Consider the following 21898-nt stretch of genomic DNA (forward strand, 5'->3'; position numbering starts at 1 on the left):
GCGCGCGGTAACGCGGACGCGAGGGACCCCGCGGGGATGTCCTGCCAGAAGCGGTTCAGGGGCCGCGCGATGTGGGGCGCGCGCTTGTCCTTCTTCGTCGACGACGCGGGCGTCGCCGAGACGGCGTCGTCCGCGGCCTTCTTCGGCGTCGGCGTCGCGGCGCCGAACCCGAGGGACCCGACGAGCGCGGAGAAGCGGCTCTGCTTCGGCGCGCTCGACGCGAAGAGGCCCGGCGCCGGCGCCGCCGCGGGCTTGGCCGGCGTCTCCTCGACGGCGGCCTTGCGGTCGCCGCGGGGGCTGCCGCCGCGCTTCGGGGGCGGGGGCGCCGCGTCCGCGCCCGCCATGGACCGCGCGGCGGCCATCCAGTCCGACTTGAGGGACTGGCCCGCCTCGAGGTCCGCGACCTTGCGCTTGAGGTCCGCGGCCTCGCGGCGGAGCGCGTCGGCCTCCTTGCGGAGCTTGTCGTTGTCGCCGCGGAGCTGCTGGAGCATCGTCATATACTCGACGCCTTCGGCGGTGCGCTGTGCCTTCAGATCGTCGAGCTCCTGCGTCAGGGCGGCGACGGCGGCCTCGTCGACGACGGGCGTCAGCGTCGCCTGGGCCTTGGCGAGCGCCTCGGCCGCGGCCTCGGCCTTGGACGCCTCCATGTCGCGCAACTTCTTTTCCATGGCCGCGAGCTGGTTCTCCATCTTCGCCTGCTCCTTCGCCTCGGCGAGGGCCAAAACGAAGGCGGCGACGGCGCTCCACTTGCGCGCCGACGTCTGGAGGACGACCGCGGACCGCCGCTTCGCCGCGTAGGCCGACGCGGCCGCGCGGCGCCGCGCGGCCGCGGCGATCCTCGTCGCGCGGTGCACGCGCCGCCGGAGCTTGACGACGCGCAGCGCCAGCAGGGACCGCCGCGCGGACTGGGCGATGATGGACGCGACCTTGAGGCGCAAAAAGGCCGCGCGCGCCGTCGCGCGCCGCGACCGCGCGCTCACGAGCACGACGCCGCGGCGGAAGAGCGTCCAGCGCTTCACGGCGGCGACGCGGCGCCAGGCCGCCTGGGCCTTGGTCGCCCTGTCGCCGAGCGCCGCCGCGCGGAGCCGCTCGAGGCCCTCGAGGGCGCCGGCCTTGAAGTAGACGCGCGTGACGCCGACCGCGTAGGCGCCGTCGTACGAATCCGACGCCGCGTCGCCCAGCAGGTCCTGCGCCAGCGCCGCCGCCGACGCCGCGGGCTGTTCCGCCAACACGGCGAAGCGCCGGGCGAACTCGGCGTGGGGCAGCTTGTTCGGGTAGCCCGCGCGCGCGACGCGGATCGCCTCGATGACGCCCGCGCACCGGAGCTGGTCGACGACCATGGCCAGGTCGTAGTTCGCCTTGGACTTGACCGTGTTCGGCTTGACGCAGCGCACGTACTGGACCTTTGTCTTCTCGATGGTCTCCATCAGCAGACTTAATTGGCTCTTGAACTTCGTGCACACCGTGTCGGCGACGAGCGTCGACCCGCGCCGCTTCGAGCCGCCGCCTAAATTCGCCGCCGGCGCCTGGGGCGCGAAGAGCTCCGCCAGCAGCTTGAAGGTCGCGTGGCGCGCGAGCAGGTTCAGGTCCTCCATTAAAGCGTCGTTGTTCCGTTCCAACCACTTCTCCGCCGTGTAGGTGACGTCGCCCGCGTAGTGCTTCACCGTGAACTGGTCCTTGCGGATGCGCGCGGCGACGAAGCGCGCCGAGGGGCCCGACTCGTCCGTCGCCGACCCGTGGAGGCTCTTCATCTTCGACACGAAGCCCTCGTCGGAGCCCCGGGGCCGGACGCACTCCTCGTTGAGCACGTCGATGACGCCCATGCGCCCGTCGATGAGCGCCAGCACCGCGGCGTTGTCCGGGAAGGCGACGTGGGTCCAGGGCACGCGCTCGTCGTCGTACTCCTGCTGCACGGTCTTGAAGAGGTCGAGCGTGAACTTCTGCTGGAGTTTTTCATTGGTATAATTGATGCAGAGCTGCTCGAAGCGGTTCACGGCGAAGGACTCGAAGCCGAAGATGTCGAGGAGCCCGACGACCTTGACCTTGTCGACGCCGTTGGCTAAAGACGCGAGGTCGCCGCCCGACGTCGACGTCTCGCCCGACGACGACGTCGACGCGTTAATGCGTTTGACGATCCAGTCGAAGGCGCGCACGTAGATCTCCTTCGCCAGGGCGTCGCGGGCGTCGCGCGCCGCCTGGGCGTTGAGGGGCACCTTGTAGACCTCGGACCGCGCGCGCATCGTCCGCTCCGTGAGCGCGAGGCTCAGAGCTTCGACGGGGCTCGCGTCGTCGCCGCGGACCCCGAGCGCCAAAGCCGCCCGCTCCGCCGCGGGGCCCGCCGTCGCCCGGGAGCTGCCGCAGTCGTCGTCCGCCGCGTCCGTCGCCTCGAAGTCCACGTCGCCGAGCACGAGGATCGCGCCGAGGCACCGCGCCAACGCCGCGCGGTCGCCGTCCTCGACGCCGACGAGGGCCAGGGCCTCCCAGGTCTTGGCGTGGCGGTCGCCGTCGGGGACGCCCTCGATGGACCCCGTGTCGAGGTCGCTCTCGCGCGTGTAGCGGAGCGCGGCGAGGTCGGGCGCGCAGCCGCTCGGGTCGTTTTCGCCGCGCGCGACGCCGTAGAAGCAGTGGTAGGTCCGCTCGCCCGGGGCCTGCTGGACGACCCGGGACTTCTCCAGGAGGTAGGTGCGGCACCGCGACCCGACGAGCGGCGGCCGGTCCCCCCGCAACCCCACGGTGCCGACGTCGAACTCCAATTGCGTGAACTTGCCGAAGCGGCTCGAGTTGTCGTTGCGCACCGTCTTCGCGTTGCCGAAGGATTCCAGCAAGGGCTGGGACTGGAGCACGCGCTCGACGACGCCGTCCTTGGCCGCGGCGCCGTCGGCGCCGGCCGCCACGGACGCGAGGTGCCCCATCATGATTTTGACCGTCTCCGTCTTGCCCGCGCCGGACTCGCCGGAGACGAGGATGGACTGGTCGAGGCCCGTGGACGCGCCGCCGACGGACGTCTCCGAGACGCCGACGTAGGCCGCCGCGGAGATGGCGTAGACGTGCGGCGGGAGCTCGGACCGCGGCCGGTCCAGGTACGCGGCGCGGTCCGCGTCCCGGTAGAGGTGGCTCAGCCACTGGTAGGGGTTGATGGCGATGCACATGGTGCCCGTGTAGGTGTAGGGCAGCTCCCTGAAGTAGCGCGTCCGCAGGTTGTAGAGCACGGACGCCTCGTGGAGGTAGTCGAGGCTCACCATGTCCGTCGCGCCCTCGGGGCCCAGGCCCTCGTTCTGCAGCGGCAGCGCGCTCGCGTCGCCGTAGGGCGCCTCCAGCGTGAGCGTGACCGTCTCTTTCACCGTGGAGGTTCCCTCGAGCGGGCCGTCGGCGGCGGGCCGCAGGACGTCGACGGTGACGCTGGCGCCGTCGGACGACAGCAGCTCCGCCGGCACCCAGACGCGCTCCTTGTCGGGCACGAAGACGCGCGCGGCATTGGACATCGTCGAGCCGCGACGACGCGACGCGAAGCGCGCGAAGTCCCGGATGCGAGCGGCCGCGCGCCAAGCTGCGTAGACGTGTATGCCCGCGAGCCGATCGCGACTGGCTGGGGACGCAATGTTTGTGGATGCTCGCCAACTTCGGCTTGAGTGCCGTATGAAATCCTTCGGCTGCCCGGGCACGACTGGCAGCCATCCACGCCGCTCGTGGGCTGCCTGGACACGACTCCACGCCAAGCGCAAAGATGATGGAGGCCATCTTCGGCACCGAGGGCAGCTGCTGCGGGTCCAACACCGTCGACGGCGGCGACGACAAGCCGGAGGACGCGCCGGCGGCGGAGCCCGTGGAAGAGGTGCCCGTGGAGGAGGACGACGGGCTCCTGGGCCTGGCCCGCAAGTCGTCGCCGTCCGCCGCGGCGAGCGAGGCGACGGGCGCGCTCTTCGGCGCGCTGACCTCGCCCGTGGCGGCGCTGTCCAAGGCCGCGGCGCCCGCCGCCGAGCCCGCCGCCGAGCCCGCGGACGAGCCCCCGCCGGCGCCGGACAAGGAGGAGGCGTCGCCGGGTCTGCTGGGCGGAATGTTTGGGTCCTCCGCGCCCGCTCCCGCGCCCGTCGAGGAGCCGGCGCCGGAACCCGCGAAGGAGGAAGCTGCCTCGCCCGGTCTGCTGGGCGGCATGTTCTCTTCCGCCCCCGCTCCCGCGCCCGTCGAGGAGCCGGCGCCGGAGCCCGCGAAGGAGGAAGAAGCGTCGCCCGGTTTGCTGGGCGGCATGTTTGGTTCTTCTGCGCCCGCTCCTGCGCCCGTAGACGAGCAAGCGCCGGAGCCCGCGAAGGAGGAAGAAGCGTCGCCGGGTCTGCTGGGCGGCATGTTCGGGTCTTCCGCCCCCGCGCCCGCGCCCGTCGAGGAGCAAGCGCCGGAGCCCGCGAAGGAGGAAGAAGCGTCGCCGGGTCTGCTGGGCGGCATGTTCGGGTCTTCCGCCCCCGCGCCCGCGCCCGCGGCCGCCGCCGAGCCCCCGGCGCCCGCGCCCGCGACGTCGTCCTACTTCTTCTCCGAGCCGGAGCCCGAGCCCGAGCCCGAGCCCGAGCCCGAGCCCGAGCCGCCCAAGGAGCCCGGCGTGCTCGACTACGGCGTCGCCGTGCCCTACGCCATCGCCTCGGCGCCGATGATGATCGCGGAGACGACGAAAAAGGCCGCGGAGGCGGGCCACAGCTCCGTCATGGCCAACTTCGCCAGCAACCCGGCGACCCTCTTCGGCGCCGCGCCCGCGCCCGCGCCCGCCGCCGCGGCGCCCGCGCCCGCGCCCGCGCCCGCGAGCTCGTCGTCGTGGTTCGGCTCCGCGCCGGAGCCCGAGCCCGAGCCCGAGCCGGAGCCGGAGCCGGAGCCGGAGAAGGGCTTCGTCGGCGACATGAAGGAGCTCCTGGAGAACCCCGTGGAGAAGATGCAGGACCTGCTCCAGAAGCCTTTGACGATGTCGCGCGAGATCCTCGACCTCATCTTCGCGCCGCTCCAGCCCAAGCCCGAGGCCGAGGCGTCGCAGCCCGGCGCCGACGACGCCCTGCCGGGGAACATGCACGGGACCTGGATCCTGGACCGCGTCGACGGCGACCTCGACGCGTTTTTGGACGAGCTCGGCGTGTCCTACATGATCAAGTGCGCGGCGACGGCGTTGATCGGGGGCAAGTTCCTCCTCTTCAACAAGGACAACGTGCTCGTGGGCGCCTACGTGAGCAGCTTCGGCAACGTCGAGATGGAGTTCCCCATGGACGGGTCCAAGACCGAGGACCTCGACAGCAACGGGCTCCCGCTCTACTTCGTCACGACGAAGGACGCGGACAAGATCTACATGACGGAGGTGCGCGGCGCGTGGAAGTTCGAGCACGTCATGTTCGCCGTCTCCGAGACCGAGATCCGCCGCCGGACGAAGAACGTGTCCGCGAGCGTCGGCGACACGGGCGCGGAGATCGAGAGCGTCATGCTCCGCGCCTAGTTACGATAGTCTCAATGCGGCGTCGCCTTGGAGAGGAGGCCCGAGCCGACGCCGGCCATGATGGACTTGAGGGAGTCCGTGATGGACACCTCCGCGAGCACGGGGCCGACGAGGTGCGTCGCGAAGCGGAAGGCGAGCGCGTAGAGGTTGATGCCGTCGTGGCCCGGCTTCGCGGCGAGCTTCTCGCGGAGGTCGAGGCCGTCGACGTAGATGGCGTGGATGTCCTTCTCCTGCTCGCCGCGGAAGCCCATGAAGAGCGCCTTGAGGTGGAAGTTGATCTGCGAGAGCTCGAAGGAGCGGACGTCGAAGAGCACGGGGAAGTCCTGGAGCATGGTCGTCACGGCCGACAGGCTGCCGATCTTCAGGTTCGTCTCCGCGGAGCAGAAGTTCAGCTGGTCCATGGCCTTGTAGGGCCGCTTCGCGAGGACGTCGTCGTGGTCCCGGGGCCCGTCGTCCTCGTCGCGCGCCCAGGACAGCTCGAGGTCCAGGTCGCCCGTCGCCGTCTTCCACGTCGCGTCGCGCAGCTCCATGGACCCCGTGAGGCAGAACGCGTTCGCCTCCGTCTTCGCCTCCAGGTCGTCGCCCCTCACGTACGTCGGCGCGAGGACGAGCATCTTCAGCGTCACGATCCACTGGCCGACGAGGTGGTCCGGCCCGACGAGGTCCTCGTAGATCTCGACGTGGAGCACGGCGCTCGGGTCGACGACGTCGACCTGCCAGCGCAGGTTGAAGGGCCCCGCGGCGCCTACCAAGTGCGACGGGGTCGGATTTCTTCACATCTTCAGGCGAAATTCACGCGAAACAACACTCCTGTTGCTCGACGCTGCGCGGCGCCGGCCGCGTCCGCGAGGCACCGCCGGCTCTCCTTCGACTCGCCCCGGACCGTGAGCACCGCGTAGAGCTTGTGGCCCCGGGGCAGGTGCTCCCGGTCGCAGCGCACGCGGCCCACCTTGACGTGGAGCACGTTCGGCGCCTTGAGGCGCCGCGCGGCGAGCGCCTGGCCGACCTTGCCCTCCGCGAGGCGCCGCACGTAGTTGTTGACGTTGAACTCGCCGTTCCGCGCCCCGATGTCGAAGGCGATGGTGACGCCCCGCGCCTTGAACTCGCGGATCTTCAACGCGAAGAGGTGCGTCGCGACGAAGTCGGCCCCAAAGGCCGCGCGGATCTTCGCGTGCTCCGACGGGAAGGGCGACCACGCGACCGCGGGCCGCTTCTTGTCCGCGCGGAGGCTCACGTACTGGATCGTCGCCGCGATCTTGCCCGCGGGGGCGCCCTTCTTGCGCAGCGTCAGGTTCAGCGTCCGCGAGTCCCCGACCTTGACGCCGGACCCGGGCAGCAGCGGCACTTCGTCCGTCGCGCCGACGAACATCGCGTCGACGTGGTCCTCCGGGTCCTTGTCGTAGACCAAAAAGTGGACGCAGCGGCCGTCGCGCGCGGTCCGCGAGCTCGCGAGCTTCTCGCGGAGGGCCTCGAGGGGCACCGTGAACTCGAGCCACGTCGGGTCGAGGTCGCGCGTCTTGTGCTCCGTGACGGCGACGTTCGGGTGGCGGTCGAGCTCGTACTCGGAGACGTCGCTCCGCTCGCCCCAGGACACGACGTTCTCACTGGACGCGCCGGACGCGCGGCAGAGCAGCGACACGTCGTACGCGCCGCCGAGGCCGTCCGCCGGCGGCGCCGCGTTCGGCCGCGAGAGCGCCGCGACGCGCACGAAGGGGTCCAGGGACCCGTCGCGCTTGTGGAAGAACTGGTCCCGCGGCGCGAGGCCCGAGGCCGCGAGCAAGACGCGCGCGTGCGTCGGGCCGCGCGCGTTCCGCCCCGGCGAACCCCCCGGCGAGCCCGGGGGCGCCGCGGGCGCGGACGCGTCCGCGCCGTCCTCGTCGGCGACGAGGCGCTTGTAGGCCGAGAAGAGGCCCAGGCCGAAGCGCTTCATGTCCACGGCGAAGCTCAGCGTGAGCTGCTTCACTGCGACCTGGGCAGCAAAAGGGTGCGAAATTCCCAACTTCAAAGGCTCCTCTCTCGGCCGTTTTCCACTCGTTTCGGCTGATTCTTGGACGAGCGATCATCTCTCGGGACGGTCTCGAAGCGTGGGTGCTGTTTCCGAAACGCGCGCGCGCGGAACACTCACGTTGAAGCGACGTTGAATCACCCTTTTGCTGCCCTGACGGCCACAAAGTCCGCGTGCACGTAGCCCGCGTCCGGGTCGTTCGCGAGTCGAAAGTCGTCGACGCCGACGGTGAGCATGGCCTCCCGCGACGCGTGCGGCGGCGCCGCCGGGTCGCTGTAGAACTGGGCGTGGAGCCGCAGCGCGCCCATGCTCAGGCCCAGGCCCGGCACGGCCGCGCCCAGGATCTTCGTCAGCGCGAGGCCCAACAGCTGCGGGAGCTCGAGGTAGAACCAGAGCGCGAGCGGCGGGAAGACGACGAACAGCGCGTGGTGCGCCCGCAGCCAGCGGCACAGCGCGACGAACCACAGCGCGGCGGCCGCGGCCGCGAAGCGCCGCCAATGATCCGCGAGCTTCCGGAGGCTCGGCGGGTAGTCGTGGTGCGCCGGCTGGGCCCAGAGGACGACGCGGAGCGTGCCGTTGTGCGTCGTGTCGCCCGTCATGCCCGTCCGCAGCAGCGTGTAGGACTTGGGCCGCAGGCCGTGGGGCTGGCCGAACGACGCGGCGTCGACGCCTGGGCGGCACGAGAGTGATTCAACGTCGCTTCAACGTGAGTGTTCCGCGCGCGCGCGTCACGAGAAGAACATCCACGCGTCGAGACCGTTCCGAGAGATGATCGCTCGTCCAAAAATCAGCCGAAACGAGTGGAAAACGGCCGAGATATGAGCCTTTGAAGTCGGGCATGTCGCTCTCTTGTGCTGCCCCGGTCGACGCGGCAGCAGTCGCTCAGGGGCACCTCGACGTGGCCGAGGCTGTGGTCCGTGACGTCGTTCCAGAGCCGCTCGTGGACGGAGAACTTGAGCTTCGCCGTCCTCCACTCCGCGTCGGGCAGGCGGAGCGTGAGCCGCGACTCGTGCTGGTCCTCGTCCTCGACGAGCGCGCGCTCGCGCGCCTCGGCGGCCGCGGCCTCGTGCTTCTTGTTCGTCGTGGCGCCGCCCTGCTTGAGCTCCTTGTCCATCTCCTCGAGGTGGAGCACCTCGGCCGCGGACGGCGGCAGGTGCGTCGTCCAGTCGCAGCCGTGCGTCATCACGTTCTTCTCCCGCGGCTTCGTCCGCGCCAAGGCGATGGTCTTCTTCGACCCCTCGTCCTCGCCGTCCTGGGCCCGCGCCGTGCGCCCGTGGGCGTCGAGGAAGCGCGCCTCGACGGTGAGCGTCGACTTGGAGATGATGTACTCGTGGTGGGCGCCGACGACGTCGTAGCAGCGCGCGTGGAAGATCCAGTCCCGCGCGCCCTCGTGCGGGGCGTCGCTACCCTGGGGCTTCGCCTTCTTCGACGCGCCCCCCATGGTCTGTGGTCGGCGGGAGGGGCTGCAAGGGAGGCTGCCGAAGGAAGCGGGAAGCCACACCACACAATACCTCACGATTTCGAGATGATGCCGTCAATGTTGGCACGGTTGCCCACAAGCCGTCGCATGAGACAGGGCCAGGACCCGAGGCGCGACAATGATCGACTTGACAGGCGACGACGATGACGCTCTCACTTCTGCGCCAGCGCGATCGGCAGCTGGCGCTCTTACTTCTGCGCCAGCGCCCGGACCAGCGCGATCGGCAGCGCCGTCGACCAACGAGACGGACGCGCCGTCCTCGACGCTCAAGCGCAAGGCGCCCGCCGCCGGCGTCGAGATCGTCGTCGGCGGCGACCTCTTGAACGCCGAGGAGCCCTACGTCGCGCACCAGGGTAACTGCGAGTCCAGGGGCGCGCGCGGCCTCGCGAAGGTGCTCTTCGCCAAGTGGCCCGCCGCCAACGTCTACAAGGATCGCCGCGGCCACTCGACGCCGGGGTCCGTCGAGCCGCGCGACGTTGAAGGCAAGGTCGTCGTCGCGCTCTTCGCGCAGCGGTCGCCGGGCCTGCCGCGGCGCGACGGCGACGACTCCGCCGCGGCGCGCCTCGGCTGGTTCGAGGAGGCGCTCGACTGCCTCGGCAGCCTCATGGCCGCGCGCGGCGCGAGCGCCGTCGCCATGCCCTTCAACGTCGGCTGCGGCCTCGCGGGCGGCGAGTGGCCGGCGTACCGCGCGAAGCTCGACGCGTTCGCCGCGCGCTACGCCGTGTCCGTCAAGCTCTACGACCGCGAGCGCGCGTCCCTCGGCGGCGGCGGCCCGTCCGGCGCGTCCCGGGCCACGCGCGAATGCGTCGACTGCCGCCGCCCGCTCTCGGCGCAGGAGCCCGCGTGGAAGGTCCGCTGCTACGGCTGCTGGAAGGCGAACACGCGTAAGAAGTAGCAGAAGCCGCATGGCCACAGGTACATGTGGCTTAGGCCCAGTCGTCCGCGTCGTCCGCGGCGGGCGCCGACCCGGACCACGGGAGCGCGCGGCCGACGCCCTGCCGCTTCGGCGGCGTGGGCTGCGGCGGTTCGGGCTGGGGCGGCGCGGGCTGAGGCTCGGTGGAGCTCCGGCTGGAGGCGCCGGAGTTGCGGGTGTTCGCGGCGGACCGCCGCGCGAGCGCCGCCTCCTTGTTGAGGCGCATGCGCTCGCGCATCTCCGCGGTGATGACCGGCTTCGGCGGCGCCGCGGCGGCGCTCGCCGGCGCGAAGGACGGCGCGGGCGGCGCCGCGGCGGCGCTCGGCGGCGCGAAGGACGGCGCGGGCGGCGCCGCGGCGGCCGGCGCGAAGGACCGGTCCCGGGACTGGCGGCGCTTGTGCGCGTCGTAGAACTGCTTCACCGCCGGGTGCGCCTTCACCGAGTCGGGCCGGAGCGGCGGCCCGTTGAGCCAGAGCCCCTCGAGGCTCGTCGCGCGGCTCAGGGCCACGTAGGACTGGCCGAACTCGAAGGCGCCCGCGAGCTCGACCTGGAGGCGCTCGAGGGTCATGCCCTGGGACTTGTGGACCGTCAGGGCCCAGGCGAGCCGCAGGGGCAGCTGCGTGCGCACGAGCGCCGCGTTCGACGAGTTCGCCGGGTACCAGCCGGACACGGGCGCGACGCGGTGTTTCACGCCGTTCGCGAACTCGACCATGGGGCAGGGGAACTGGGAGAGCCGGAGCTCCTTGATGACGACGTCCGTCGGCGCGAAGGACGTGACGACGCCGCGCGAGCCGTTCACGAGGCCCAGGTCCGGCATGTTCTTGAGCAGGATGACCTGCGCGCCGACCTTCAACCGGAGCGTCGGCGGCGCGTTGCTCTTGTCCGCCTTGTCGCCGCAGCACTTGCGCGCGTCCGCGTTCGGCGCCGGCCCCTTCCAGACGTCGTGCGAGGCGACGTCGACAGGTGCGCCCGGCAGCGCGCCGAGGCGCCGCGCGTTCTCCTCGTCGACGTTACGGTTCGTGCAGTAGAGCTTCGTCGGCACGATCGCGTCCGTCGGCGGCGGCTTCCGCGACACGTGGCAGTCGTCGAGGCGCCGCCGCGTCGCGGCGGACATGTCGCCCTCGCGGATCTCGTTGAGGAGGCCGACGAAGGCGCGGTCGTTCTGCTGGCGGACGCAGGTCTCGAGGACGACGCACCCGGGCCGCAGCGGCGACAGGCCCGCGCGCTCCCAGGCGCGCGCCTCGAAGGCGAAGCCCTTGTTGTAGGGGCCGCCGAGCCCCACGGGGGGCAGCTGGAAGAAGTCGCCGACGGCGACGAGCTGGATGCCGCCGAAGGGCGCGTCGTTATTCCGGACGGCGCGCGCGATGCCGTCGAGCGCCTCGAAGAGCTCGCTGTCGAGCATGGACACCTCGTCGATGACGAGCACCTTGGCCGCGGTCCAGCGCGCCGTCGCCGGGCCCTGCTTGGCCACCTTCGCCGCGAGCGCGCCCGGGTGGCCCTTGCCGAGGCCGATGCCCGACCACGAGTGGATCGTCACGCCGCCGACGTGCTGCGCGGCGATGCCCGTCGGCGCCGTGACGGCGACGGCGTCGTCGCCGTGCTTCTTTTTGAGCTCGTGGATGCAGTACTTGGTCAGGAACGACTTGCCCGTACCTGTTCGGTGCAACATAAGATAGTGGGGATCGGGCGGGGAATGTAACGCTTAATGGACGCCGAAGAGGTACCGGCGCTGCCGGTGATGAAGGCGTTCGACCCGTCGACGACGACCATGTCCGCGGCGCGGAGCTGCTCCGCGTTCAGGTCGCTCCGCTTCGGCGGCGGCGGGCCCGCGGGCGGCGCGGGCCGCGACGACGACGACTCGCCCTTGGCCTTCTTGGGCTTGGGCGCGAAGAACGCCAGCGACAGCGCCGACGGTTCCGCCGCGGCCGCGGGCGCGCGCTTGACGGCGGCGGCGGCGGAAGCGACGCCCGTCCCGCCCGCCGTGATCTTGAGGAGCTCGTCGCCGATCTTCGACAGCATGGACGGGCCCACGCCCTTGACGCGCCCCAGCGCGGCCAGCGTCGTCGGCACCTCCTCGCACAGCGCGTCGAGCACCTTGTTCGAGAAGATGCAAAAGGCCGGCTGCTTGTTCAGTTTGCTCTGTGCCGTGCGGAACGACTGCAGGCGGTCGCGGAGCGACGACATCGCGCTGCGACGACGCCGGAAGACAAAACTCAGGGGCTATCGGCCGGCGCCAGGGAATCGTCGTCCTTAAGGCCTTGCAGCGATGATGCCGCTTGCTTGCCGTCATTGCAGTGTGATGCGCCGCGCAATGTTGACCGTGCTAGCAGCGCTGGTCGCCTCGTCGCAGGCGTTCCAGAGCCCTAAACCGCAGCTACGTCACCTCCGGCCATTGCAGCAGCAGCAGCAGCGCGCGCCGCGAAGCGCACCAGCGCTGCCGGCGAGCCGGCTCGCCGAGGCTCTGTCGCCGCGCTTCAGCGCGCTCGACGGCCGCATCGCCGCCGTCGCGGTGCCGGCCATCTTCTCGCTCGTCGTCTTTCCCCTCGTCGGCATGGTCGACACGTTCTTCGTCGGGCGCATGGGCGACGCGATCTCGCTCGCGGGCATGGGCGCGGCGAACGCGGCGTACTCGGCCGTCTTCTTCGTGCTCGCGGTCGTGCCGACGCTGACGGCGCCCAAGGTCGCGCGCGCGAAGGGCCGCGGCGACGATGAGGGCCTGAGACGAGCGGTCCGCGACTCGCTCTGGGTCAGCGGGGTGACCGGTTTGCTCGGCACGATCTGCCTCTGCGGCTTCCCGGTGCAATTCCTGGAGGCCATCGTCCTGCCGCAGGGCGCGCCGGCGGTGCAGCCCGCGGCGGACTACTTGCGGCTCCGCGCGCTCGGCTTTTTGCCCGCGCTCCTGTCGAGCACGTGCTTCGCGGCCTACCGGGGGCTGCTCGACACGCGGACGCCGCTCCGCATCTCGCTGGCCTACAACGCGCTCAACGCGGTCCTCGACCCGCTGCTCATCTTCCCCGCGGGCCTCGGCGTCGCCGGCGCCGCGCTCGCCACGGCGGCCTCAGAGCTCGCGGGCTGCCTCGTCTACCTCGAACTCTTAAGCCGGCGCGTCGGCGGCCCGCGGCTCGCGAAGTCGTTCTGGCGCCGCGCCCCTACAAAAAAGGCGCTCGCGGCGCTCGCGACGGGCGGCGCGGCCATGCAGGCGCGGCAGCTGGCGCTCAACGGCGCGTTCGCGTCCGCGGCGCGCGCGACGCAGGCCATGGACGCGACGGGCGTCCAGGCCGCGGCCTACGCGATCTCGCAGCAGTTCTGGCTCCTCTGCGGCGTCGCGCTCTTCGCGCTCCAGTCGAGCGCCGCGGCGCTCGTGCCCGCGGCGCTCGGCGACGGCTCCGGCGCGGGCGACGCGGCGCGGCTCGCGGACCGGTGCTTGGCCTGGGGCCTCTACGTCGGCGCGGCGCTGGGCGCGTTGCAGGTCGCGGCGCTGCCGCTGATCCGCCTCTTCTCGCCGCTGCCGGCCGTCGTCGACGCGGCGACGACGCCCGCGCTCCTCATGGCGCTCGCGCAGCCCGTGAACGGCGTCGCGTTCGTCGCCGAGGGCGTGCTCCTGGGCCTCGGGCGCTTCGGTTTCCTGGCCGCGCAGACCGCGCTCGGCGCGTGCGCCATGCTCGTCGGGCTCCGCGTCGCCGACGCGAAGCACGCGGGCCTCGCGGGCGTCGTCGCGGCCATCTTCGCCTTCAACCTGGTGCAGGCCGTTGCCGCGCTCCTCCACCACCTCCGCCTCGGGCCCCTCGCGGGCCGCGCGGCCGACTGCGCGCCCGCCGTCGGCGGGGGGCGCGCGGAGCAGGTCTGCGTCGTCGACGACGACGACGCAAGTGCAACCACGTAAGTTAGGACACGCAGGGCATCGGCGCGAAGGGCGGGAATTCGGGCTCTTCCGGCGGTCCGTCCCGCGTCGCGAGGAGCGCGTAGAGCCGGTCGTTGTGGGGCCCGTAGATGGCCTGGAGCTCGTCGCGCACGGCGCAGGAGACGTTGGCCTGGGCCGTGACCTCGCGCCGCTCGCCCGCGCGCTCCTTGGAGTTCGTGTGCGGGAGCCTCTGGTCGCCGCGGGCGGGCGGGAAGCGGAGGAACGCGGCGAGGCCGCCGTGGACGTCGTTGAAATGCACGACGAGCCAGGAGAACTCGAGCACGAGGATGTGCGCCCGGGGAAAGTGCGAGCTCCAGAGCTCGATCTGCGCCGCGTAGAATCCCGTGTGAAGATCGCCGTGGCAGCCCGCGCTTCGCCGGCCCCCGAAGCGCCCGCGGTACGTCGCCGCCGCGCCGTCCGTGACCGCCGCCGCGTTCGCGAGGCGGCAGGCGACGAAGGCCTCGTAGGTCGACCCGGGCGCGACGGGGCACGCGGCGCACCACTGGACGCGGCGCCCGAGCTGCGCGTTGAACGCGCTCAGGTCGCGCGAGATCGGTTCCCGGAGCACGGCGATAAAACGGAGCTCGGCCTTGAAGGGCGCGGGCACGGCCGCCGCGAGCTCCGCCGGCGCCGTGAGGTGCCGGAGGTTCGCGGGCGTCGCCTCGAAAAAGCCCTGAAGGCACTCGCTCCGGCGGTTCGAGGGGTAGAGCCGCGTGAACTGCGCCGCGAGCCGCTTCGCCGCGCCGCGCCGCGCGGTCCGCGGCGTCGCGTTCCACGCCTCGTGCGCGTCGCCCCAGAAGTGCGTCTCCTTGAGGTCGTTCGTCTGCCGCGAGCGCCACTTCGGCGTCGCGAGGCGCCGGCGCGTCTGAGGCGTGGCGGCGCAGATTGAAAAGCGCTTATGGATCCACTTGTAGATGGCCGTCGACCCACATTTCTGACCTCCTAAAACCCAGGTCTGCGGCCAGCAACCATCCTCCGAGCACGACCAAGGGAGCTCTGGAGTCGCTGCGATTGTGTGCGCGAGGAAGAGGAATATGAGGTGCATCCAGGCCTGAATCGCTTGACCGCACTTTGCTGTGGTATAGGCCTTAATTTTGGAGTGGCTGCGTGGGGATTGAGGCCACGGGGCGATGCGGCGGTGCCTCAGGCCTTGATCGAGATTTGATCGCTGCCTCACTTTGTTTTTACCGCAAGGCCCTCCTAAAAAGTAGGAGGCCTAGTAGGCGTGCCGGACGGTGTGTGCGACGCCCGCCGCGGGCGGCGCCGACGACCCGCCGCCACCGCCGGAGCCGGCCTACGACACCCCGGCGCCGCCGCTGGCTCGACGCGAGCCCGAGCGCCGCGCGCCAGCTCTTCGACCGCGAGGGCGGCTCGTTCTCTGCGGCCGCGGGCAGCGGCTCCGACAGCGACGACTCCCGCGAGCCCGAGCTCATCAGCTGGATCCGGAAGGCGGTCCAGATCAACGACGACGACGACGACTAACTGGATCTGAGGTAAGTGCTGGGGGATTCTCAAATTTTACTGGCCTTCGGCCGCCTTCCGCTCGGCGAGACGAGCCCTGAGCGGTGCCAATGCCGCAGCATGCTCGGCGGAGAGCTGGCTGTCATCGCCGGACCGTTCTATGTGCTCGGCGAGGAGCTGGCCGTCATTGCTCCCACATATTCCGGGCCGAGCATATAAGTCTTCCAAAGCTCCCACGATTCCGGGCCGAAGGAGTTCGGCAACCGCGTAGTGGCCGTTGGATAAGGCGATTTCCAGTGGCAGAATGCCGCCTTCGGCTGCCTTGTTCGTAATTGCTCCTTTCTGCATCAGTAGTTCGACGACATCGTAGTGATTCTCTTCACACGCCGCGAAAAAGGATGTCTCTCCATCGGCCGTCGCTGCGTTTATTTCCGCGCCGCGATCGATCAGCAGCCTCGCGACCTTGGCGTGACCGTTTTTGGAAGCCAGGTGCAGTGCCGTAAAGCCATTTTCGTACGTTCGATTTACGTCGGCGCCGCGGTCTATCAGCAGTCTCGCTATGGACAGGTGACCATCCGAGCTTGCTATCGACAACGGCGTACCACCATCGTCCGTCATGCAGTCGACGGTTGCGCGGCCCACGAAGATCAGTAAGCATACCATGCCATAGTTTCCGGCGATACATGCGACGTGGAGAGCCGTAAGCCTCCCCTCCGGCGTGGTCAGCTCGACGTCGGCACCTCGGTTGACTAGCAATCGAGCGACCTCGATCTGGTTGCTCACGCAAGCGCTGAACAAAGGCGTCAAGACTCCACACTGCACGACTCGCGTCGCTCCACACTGAGAATCAGGGGGCGGGGGGGGCAGTGAAACAATCGCGTCGATGTTGCAACCGCTTTCGAGGCGTGAACGAATCTGATCCAAATCGCCATCGCGGCACGCCGCTAGCAAAGCCTCGACGGGATGGGGCAGAGCCTCGGCGGGCGTGGGCAGACGGGCCGCGCGGCGGCGCTGGCGCGCGCATGCGCTTTCGATGTTCGCATAGAGGGCCGTCCAATACGCCATCTGCGTCGCGACGAAGTCCTCGGAAAAATCGTAACGGTACGCGGCGGCGAGATCGGACAGGGTCGGCATCATCTTGCCGCGCGATTCAAAATATCCAGGAATCTTTGATAGCTCCTCATCACTGTCTTGTGGTGTGTGGAGATCTTGAACTCCCGCCAATAGCCCCACAACACTCCCGCCAAGGCCACAATCAGTGTTCAAAGCCGGCCAATGATTTGCCGGGTGCCCGGGTGTGTTTTCACTCTCCCCCGTTGTTACCGTCGTCTGAGCATCGGCGGCCCCCTTCTTCTCGCCCGCCACCTTCTTAGGCTTGCGCGATTTCTTGCCCATCCTACGATCTCGTCCAAAAGTGTCGACGCGCAAGTCGCTCCTCCCACTCCTCCTCTCTTGGCAGTTTTTGGCTGTGGTATTTAGCGAGTCGAGGTCCGACATCGCGCCGACGCGGCGCGATGCGACAAATCCTCCTCGCCCTCTCTGCCGTCGCCGCCGCCACAAAACCATCAGAGAAGGCCGATTTCCGCAAGCCGTCGCGCGAGGGGCAGAAGCCCTGGGACCTCTTTGGTATTCTCGGCTGGTGGAACATCGGTCCCGGCATCGGGTGCCCCTTCGACGAGCCGTCGGACGCGTCGTGGACGCTCAAGGGCGGCGACCACCGGGACTGCGCCTGGCTCCAGCGCGCCGACCCGGACAAGCGGCGGCTCTTCTGCGGGAAGCGCGGCGCCGGCGGCGTGCCCGCGGCCGAAGCGTGCCCGCACGCGTGCGTTCATTGCTGCGACGGCGCGGCGCTCTTCGGCGGCGGCGCGCCCGACGCCGCGTGCGCCGCCGTCGGCCGCGAGTTCTCAGACGCCGCCAAGGCAGCGGCGCGGCTCGACAGCTTCTGCGACGACCCGCCGGCGCGCGCTCGCGCGACTACTACCCGGACGTTCATGACGGGCCCGCGCTTCATCCAGGGCGCGTGCTTCGGCCGCTTCCAGGAGGCGCACCTATCCGTGAACGCGACGGCCATGCAGCGCGAGTGCTGCGACCCGAAACTGATCCGCGAGCGCATCCGCGCGGGCCACCGGCGCGACCGGAATCCGAAGAGCGCGGATCCCGAGCCGTACCTACTCTTCCCGCGGTCCCAGGTCGAGGCGGCGCGCTTCTATGCGTCCACATCGACGCGCGACGTCGACGTCAACTTCCTCGGGCGGCTCCACCTCGGGGCGCCCGTGGCGCTGCTCGAGTATACCCAAAAAGCCTGGGGCGACTACGTCGCGCTCGACTTCAGCGGCCACGTCGCCGCGTCGATGCGCCGCTGGGTGCTGCCCTTCGTGAAGCGCTACTTCACGGCCGAGTCCGTGCTCGTGGACACGTCCGCGGAGGACGCGGCGACCTACGCGCCTTTGGGCGCCTTCGACAAGACCGTCGCGGGCGGGACGCTCGCGGGCTTCCGGCCCATGACCGTCGCATGGGTGTCGGCCTTTGGCAACCGCAGCGTCCAGACCTGCCGGAAGGCGACCTGCGACCCGTCCTACTACGCGACGCTCGCGCGGTCCCGCTTCACGCTCGCGCCCGCGGGCGACATGCCCTGGTCGACGCGCTTCTTCGAGGCCATCATGGCCGGCTCCGTCCCCGTCGTCTCGAGCGAGGACCACGCGGGCCGCAACGCCGAGGAGAAGGCGCTCGGCTACAAGTACCTCCTCGTCTCCGAGTACGTCGCGCGGCGGACGCGGTTCCCGGGCGCGGTCCCGTACTGCGACAAATGGGCGGCGCACAACCTCGCGATCTTCCTCGAGCACCAGTCCTACATCGCGGACCCGAGCACCGTCCGACCGAACGTCGACCGGTGCCGCGCCGAGGCCGACATGCCGTAATTTGTGGGGGGAGGGATCGAGGGTCTTTGGTCTTTGGGGCGTATGCTTGTGCCCCGGCTTGCGTGTTGCCCCTCAGTCGTCGATGGAGAGGACGGCGAAGCTGACGGCGTAGGACGCGGGCGCGGCGGCCTGGAACGCGCCGAGCCAGCCGGACGGCGCGGCCGCGTCCATCGCGGCGAGGTCGTAGTGGTCCGGCTTGGCGGCGAAGTAGTCGAGGAGCGCCGCGGTGTTCGCGGCGAGGTCCTGGAGGCGGTGGGCCTCGTCTCCCAGGACCTGGACGTATTTCTCGCCGTAGTCGCCGTCGTAGTCGCCGGGGCCGCGGCAGACCGCGCGCGACGCCGCGGGCGAGATCGTCGAGCAGAGGAACTTGGCGAGGTCCGCGACGGGCACGGGCGCGTTCGCCGCGGGCGCGTCGGGGGCCGGCGCGCCGCCGCCGCCGAAGGACCAGATGCGCTTCTTCGTCGCGACGTCCGCGCCCGCGCGCTGCTTCGCGGCCTGAGTGGGAATCAAATCTTCAACCCGACTTCAATGTGAGCGTATGCGCCGGTTTCGACGCAGGGCCTTCTGCCGTGCTTCGAGAACTCAATGAGAGCAATCGATTCGTCCAAAAATCAGCCGAATCGACTGCGGTTTGGCCGAGATAGAGAGTTCTGAAGTTTGGTTGGGATAACCCAGCTCACTGTTTGATTTCCACACAGTTCGCGGCGAGCATCGCGTCGACGCAGCGCCGGCGGACGTCGGCCTGCGCGAAGCACGACAGGGGCAGGCCCTGGAACGTGAGGGGCTCGAGCATGGCCTTGCCGAGGCTCGACCGCGCGCGGTACCCCGCGAAATCGTTGTAGAAGAGCCGCGACTCGTGGATGATCTTCGGCGAGAGCACGGCCTCGGCCGCGAGCGCGGACGCGCCCGCGTCGGGTTCCGCCTCGCGGCCGGCCTTGGCCGCGATGTGCGTGCCCTTGGCGTCGGCGAGCTCCGCCGCGGCGCCCCGGAGCGACGCGCGCCGCGGCGCCGTCGGGCCCGGCGTCGCGTCGACGGCGACGAACCGCGTGACCTTGGCGAACTGGAGCCGGAGGCAGCCCAACTCGTTCGCCGCGCGCGCGGCGGCGTCGTCGACGCGGGCCCGCTTCTCGGGCGGCGCGGCCTCGCCGTTCGCGTCCGCGAGCGCCGCGCGCGCGGACGACGCCGCCGCGGAGCCGAACGCGAACGGGTACGACTCGAGCTTGTTCGCGAAGAAGCCGCGGACGACGTACTCCGTCTCGCCGGGGCCGAGCCAGAAGTAGTGGTCCGGCGTCGACCGGTCCGTCGTCGACGCCGCGGACGCGTCGGAGCCGCGGCCCGGGCCGCAGGCCTCGTAGACGACGTCGGGCGCGCCGGAGTCGACGTAGACGCGCGCGCCGTAGAGCACGCCCTCGGGCGGCGGCCGCGCGAGCGTCACCTTGATCTCGAACTTGCTGCCCGCCTCGGCGCAGAAGAAGGCCGAGGACGCGGTCGAGGTGGCGTCGTCGGCGCTCTCCTGGTAGTACGCGATGGGCGACAGCCGCTCGCCCTCGACGACGAGCGACGTCTGGAAGTAGATCGATTCCTCGTCCTGAGACGACTTGACGGTGGATGACTCGGCCTGGCCCATGATGAGAGGTGCCTGCGGGGGATGCGGTCGCGCGAGCGGCGGAAGCGCGACGACGGCGCGAACGAGCCGAGTGCGTATTTTTTCGTACGACGAGCCCGCGAGCGCGTTCGTCTGGTCTCCCGGCGTCGCGGTTCGCGCGCAGAAGTGTCATGGGGCTTTCGATAACGGCCCGAGCTTCGTTTGTAGTCGCCTCGCACGACAGACCGATGAACGGCTTTCTCGTCGCCGCCGGGGGGCGCAAATCCTCGGCGCCGCTCCCCGACACTTTTTCATGATCCAAAGGCATATGCGAATCGAATGCGACACCAAGAGAGTAGACACGGGTGGCGCACAGCGACGGCAAAGACGACGAAGCGGTCGAGGTGAAGCGAAGGTTCTCTCAGCTTCACGGCGGAGGCGCCCCGCTGCGAGGCGCGAGAGGAGGCCTGAGAGGCCTCGTACTAGTCGTAGCCTCCTCGTGAGGCCTCGCCGGCGACCCCTCCAGCCTGCCGGCCGCGTCGCCTCGACGCGCTCGTCGTGGATGAACCCGTAGGCATACGCATTCGTATGCGTCGCCAATTACGCTCGAAATATATTCACGCGAACCGTTCCGCGAGGCACCGGTCGAGGCGCGGGCGGACCGTGGTCGGGTCCTCGATGTAGGACTGGTGCTCGAGGAAGATCGCGAGGTTGTGGTCCGCCCACTCGGCGCAGTAGGGCGCCGCGCCCGGGAACCGCTTCCGCCGCGCGACGTACTCGGAGACGAGGAGGTACTTGTAGCCGAGCGTCTTCTCCGCGCGATTCCGGCCCGCGTGCTCCTTGCTCGAGAGGATCGGCACGCTCCCGGCCATGATCGCCTCGAAGAAGCGGAGGGACCAGGGCATGTCGCCCGCGGGCGCGAGCGTGAAGCGCGACCGCGCGAGTTTCTCGTAGTAGGCCGGGTCGCACGTCGCGCGCTTGCAGCTGCTCGCGTTGACGCCGCTGAACGACATGGGCCGGAAGCCCGCGGCGGATGACGTTTTGTCGAACGCACCGCGCGACACGTACGTCGCCGCGTCGGTTATGGACGTGTCCACGAGGACGGACTCGGCCGTGAAAAAGGCGTCGACGAAGGGCCCGAGCCAGACGCGCATGCTCGCGGCCACCCGCGTCGAGAAGACGTCCGCGTCGTAGTCTTCTCGCAACACGTAGTCGAGCAGCGGCGACCCGTCGTCGTCGCCGTGGAGCCGCCCGAGGAAGTTCACGTCGACGTCCCGCGTCGACGCGGACGCGTGCGCGCGCGCCGCCTCGATCTGGGACCGCGGGAACATGAGGTAGCGGTCGCCCGCCGGATGATTCCCCGGAAGGTTCCCGCGGATCGCGCGCTGGATGGTCCGCCGCTCGCGGGCCCGCTCGCGGTTCAGCGCCGCGAAGCTGCAGCACGTCGCCCGCATGTCGCGGCTCAGCGCCGCGTCGTCCGGCGAGTCGTGGACGTGGGCCTCCTGGAAGCGGCCGAAGCACTTGGACTGCGCCGCGCGCGGGCCGGGGAAGAACGTCAGCGCGTGGTCGTCGTAGGACCGCGCCGGCGGGTCGTCGCAGAAGCTCTCGAGCGTCGCCGCGGCCGCGGCCGCGTCGGCGAACTCGCGGCCGACGGCGGCGCACGCGCCGTCGGCCGCGCCGCCGCCGACGAGCGCGGCGCCGTCGCAGCAGGCCACGCACGCGTTCGGGCACGCGGCCGCCGCCGCGGCGGCGCCGCAGGCTCGCCGTCGGACGTCGGGCGCGCTCGTCTGGAGCCGGGCGCAGGTCCGCCGCGCGCCGTCCGAGCCGACGAAGCTCCCCGCGCCCGGCTCGTGGAACGGGCACCCGACGCCGTGGCCCAGGTTCCACCACCCCAGGCTCCCTTTGCCTTCGTAGGGCTTCGGCGCGGAGCTATTGTGACCGCGTTGTTTGGGTTCGGCGCACGCGACGGCGCAGAGAGCGAGGAGGCGTCGCATCGTTTTGCGTCGCTCCGCGCCCGCGAGAGAGGCTCGCAGACACGCTCTTGCAATGCGTCTCTAAACGTACGCGACGAGCGCGGTCGATGGCTCAGAGAGCCTCACAGGCGCGCGGGTGTGCCATGGACGCGCTCAGTCTCGCCACAGCAATCGGCGATTAATCGCAATTCTCAGAGCAGG

At 70.4% G+C, this 21898-nt stretch overlaps 4 protein-coding genes across 4 annotated transcripts; 2 read left to right on the top strand and 2 right to left on the bottom strand.

The window, feature by feature from the left end:
• Positions 1-938: 938 nt before the first annotated feature.
• On the bottom strand, positions 939-3482 carry AURANDRAFT_18432 (hypothetical protein; the record flags this gene model as incomplete). The annotated part of the gene is made up of 1 exon (XM_009034517.1): positions 939-3482. A coding segment is annotated over one exon (2544 nt), but the record flags the coding sequence as incomplete, so codon positions are not given.
• A 6068-nt stretch (positions 3483-9550) lies between these two features.
• On the top strand, positions 9551-13742 carry AURANDRAFT_60489 (hypothetical protein; the record flags this gene model as incomplete). The annotated part of the gene is made up of 2 exons (XM_009033971.1): positions 9551-9830; positions 12187-13742. The coding sequence occupies 2 exons, from the start codon at positions 9551-9553 to the stop codon at positions 13740-13742; spliced, it is 1836 nt and encodes a 611-aa protein (XP_009032219.1).
• A 2993-nt stretch (positions 13743-16735) lies between these two features.
• AURANDRAFT_60490 (hypothetical protein) lies at positions 16736-18638 on the top strand (the record flags this gene model as incomplete). Its single annotated transcript, XM_009033972.1, has 2 exons — positions 16736-18091; positions 18447-18638. 2 exons carry the CDS (start codon positions 16736-16738, stop codon positions 18636-18638), a joined length of 1548 nt encoding a protein of 515 aa, XP_009032220.1.
• Positions 18639-18815: 177 nt separating this feature from the next.
• AURANDRAFT_70497 (hypothetical protein) lies at positions 18816-21718 on the bottom strand (the record flags this gene model as incomplete). The annotated part of the gene is made up of 2 exons (XM_009034516.1): positions 18816-19778; positions 20387-21718. The coding sequence occupies 2 exons, from the start codon at positions 21716-21718 to the stop codon at positions 18816-18818; spliced, it is 2295 nt and encodes a 764-aa protein (XP_009032764.1).
• Between the last annotated feature and the right edge of the window lie 180 nt (positions 21719-21898).

The sequence above is a fragment of the Aureococcus anophagefferens genome, assembly GCF_000186865.1.
Source record: "Aureococcus anophagefferens unplaced genomic scaffold AURANscaffold_1, whole genome shotgun sequence".
Lineage (NCBI taxonomy): Eukaryota > Pelagophyceae > Pelagomonadales > Pelagomonadaceae > Aureococcus > Aureococcus anophagefferens.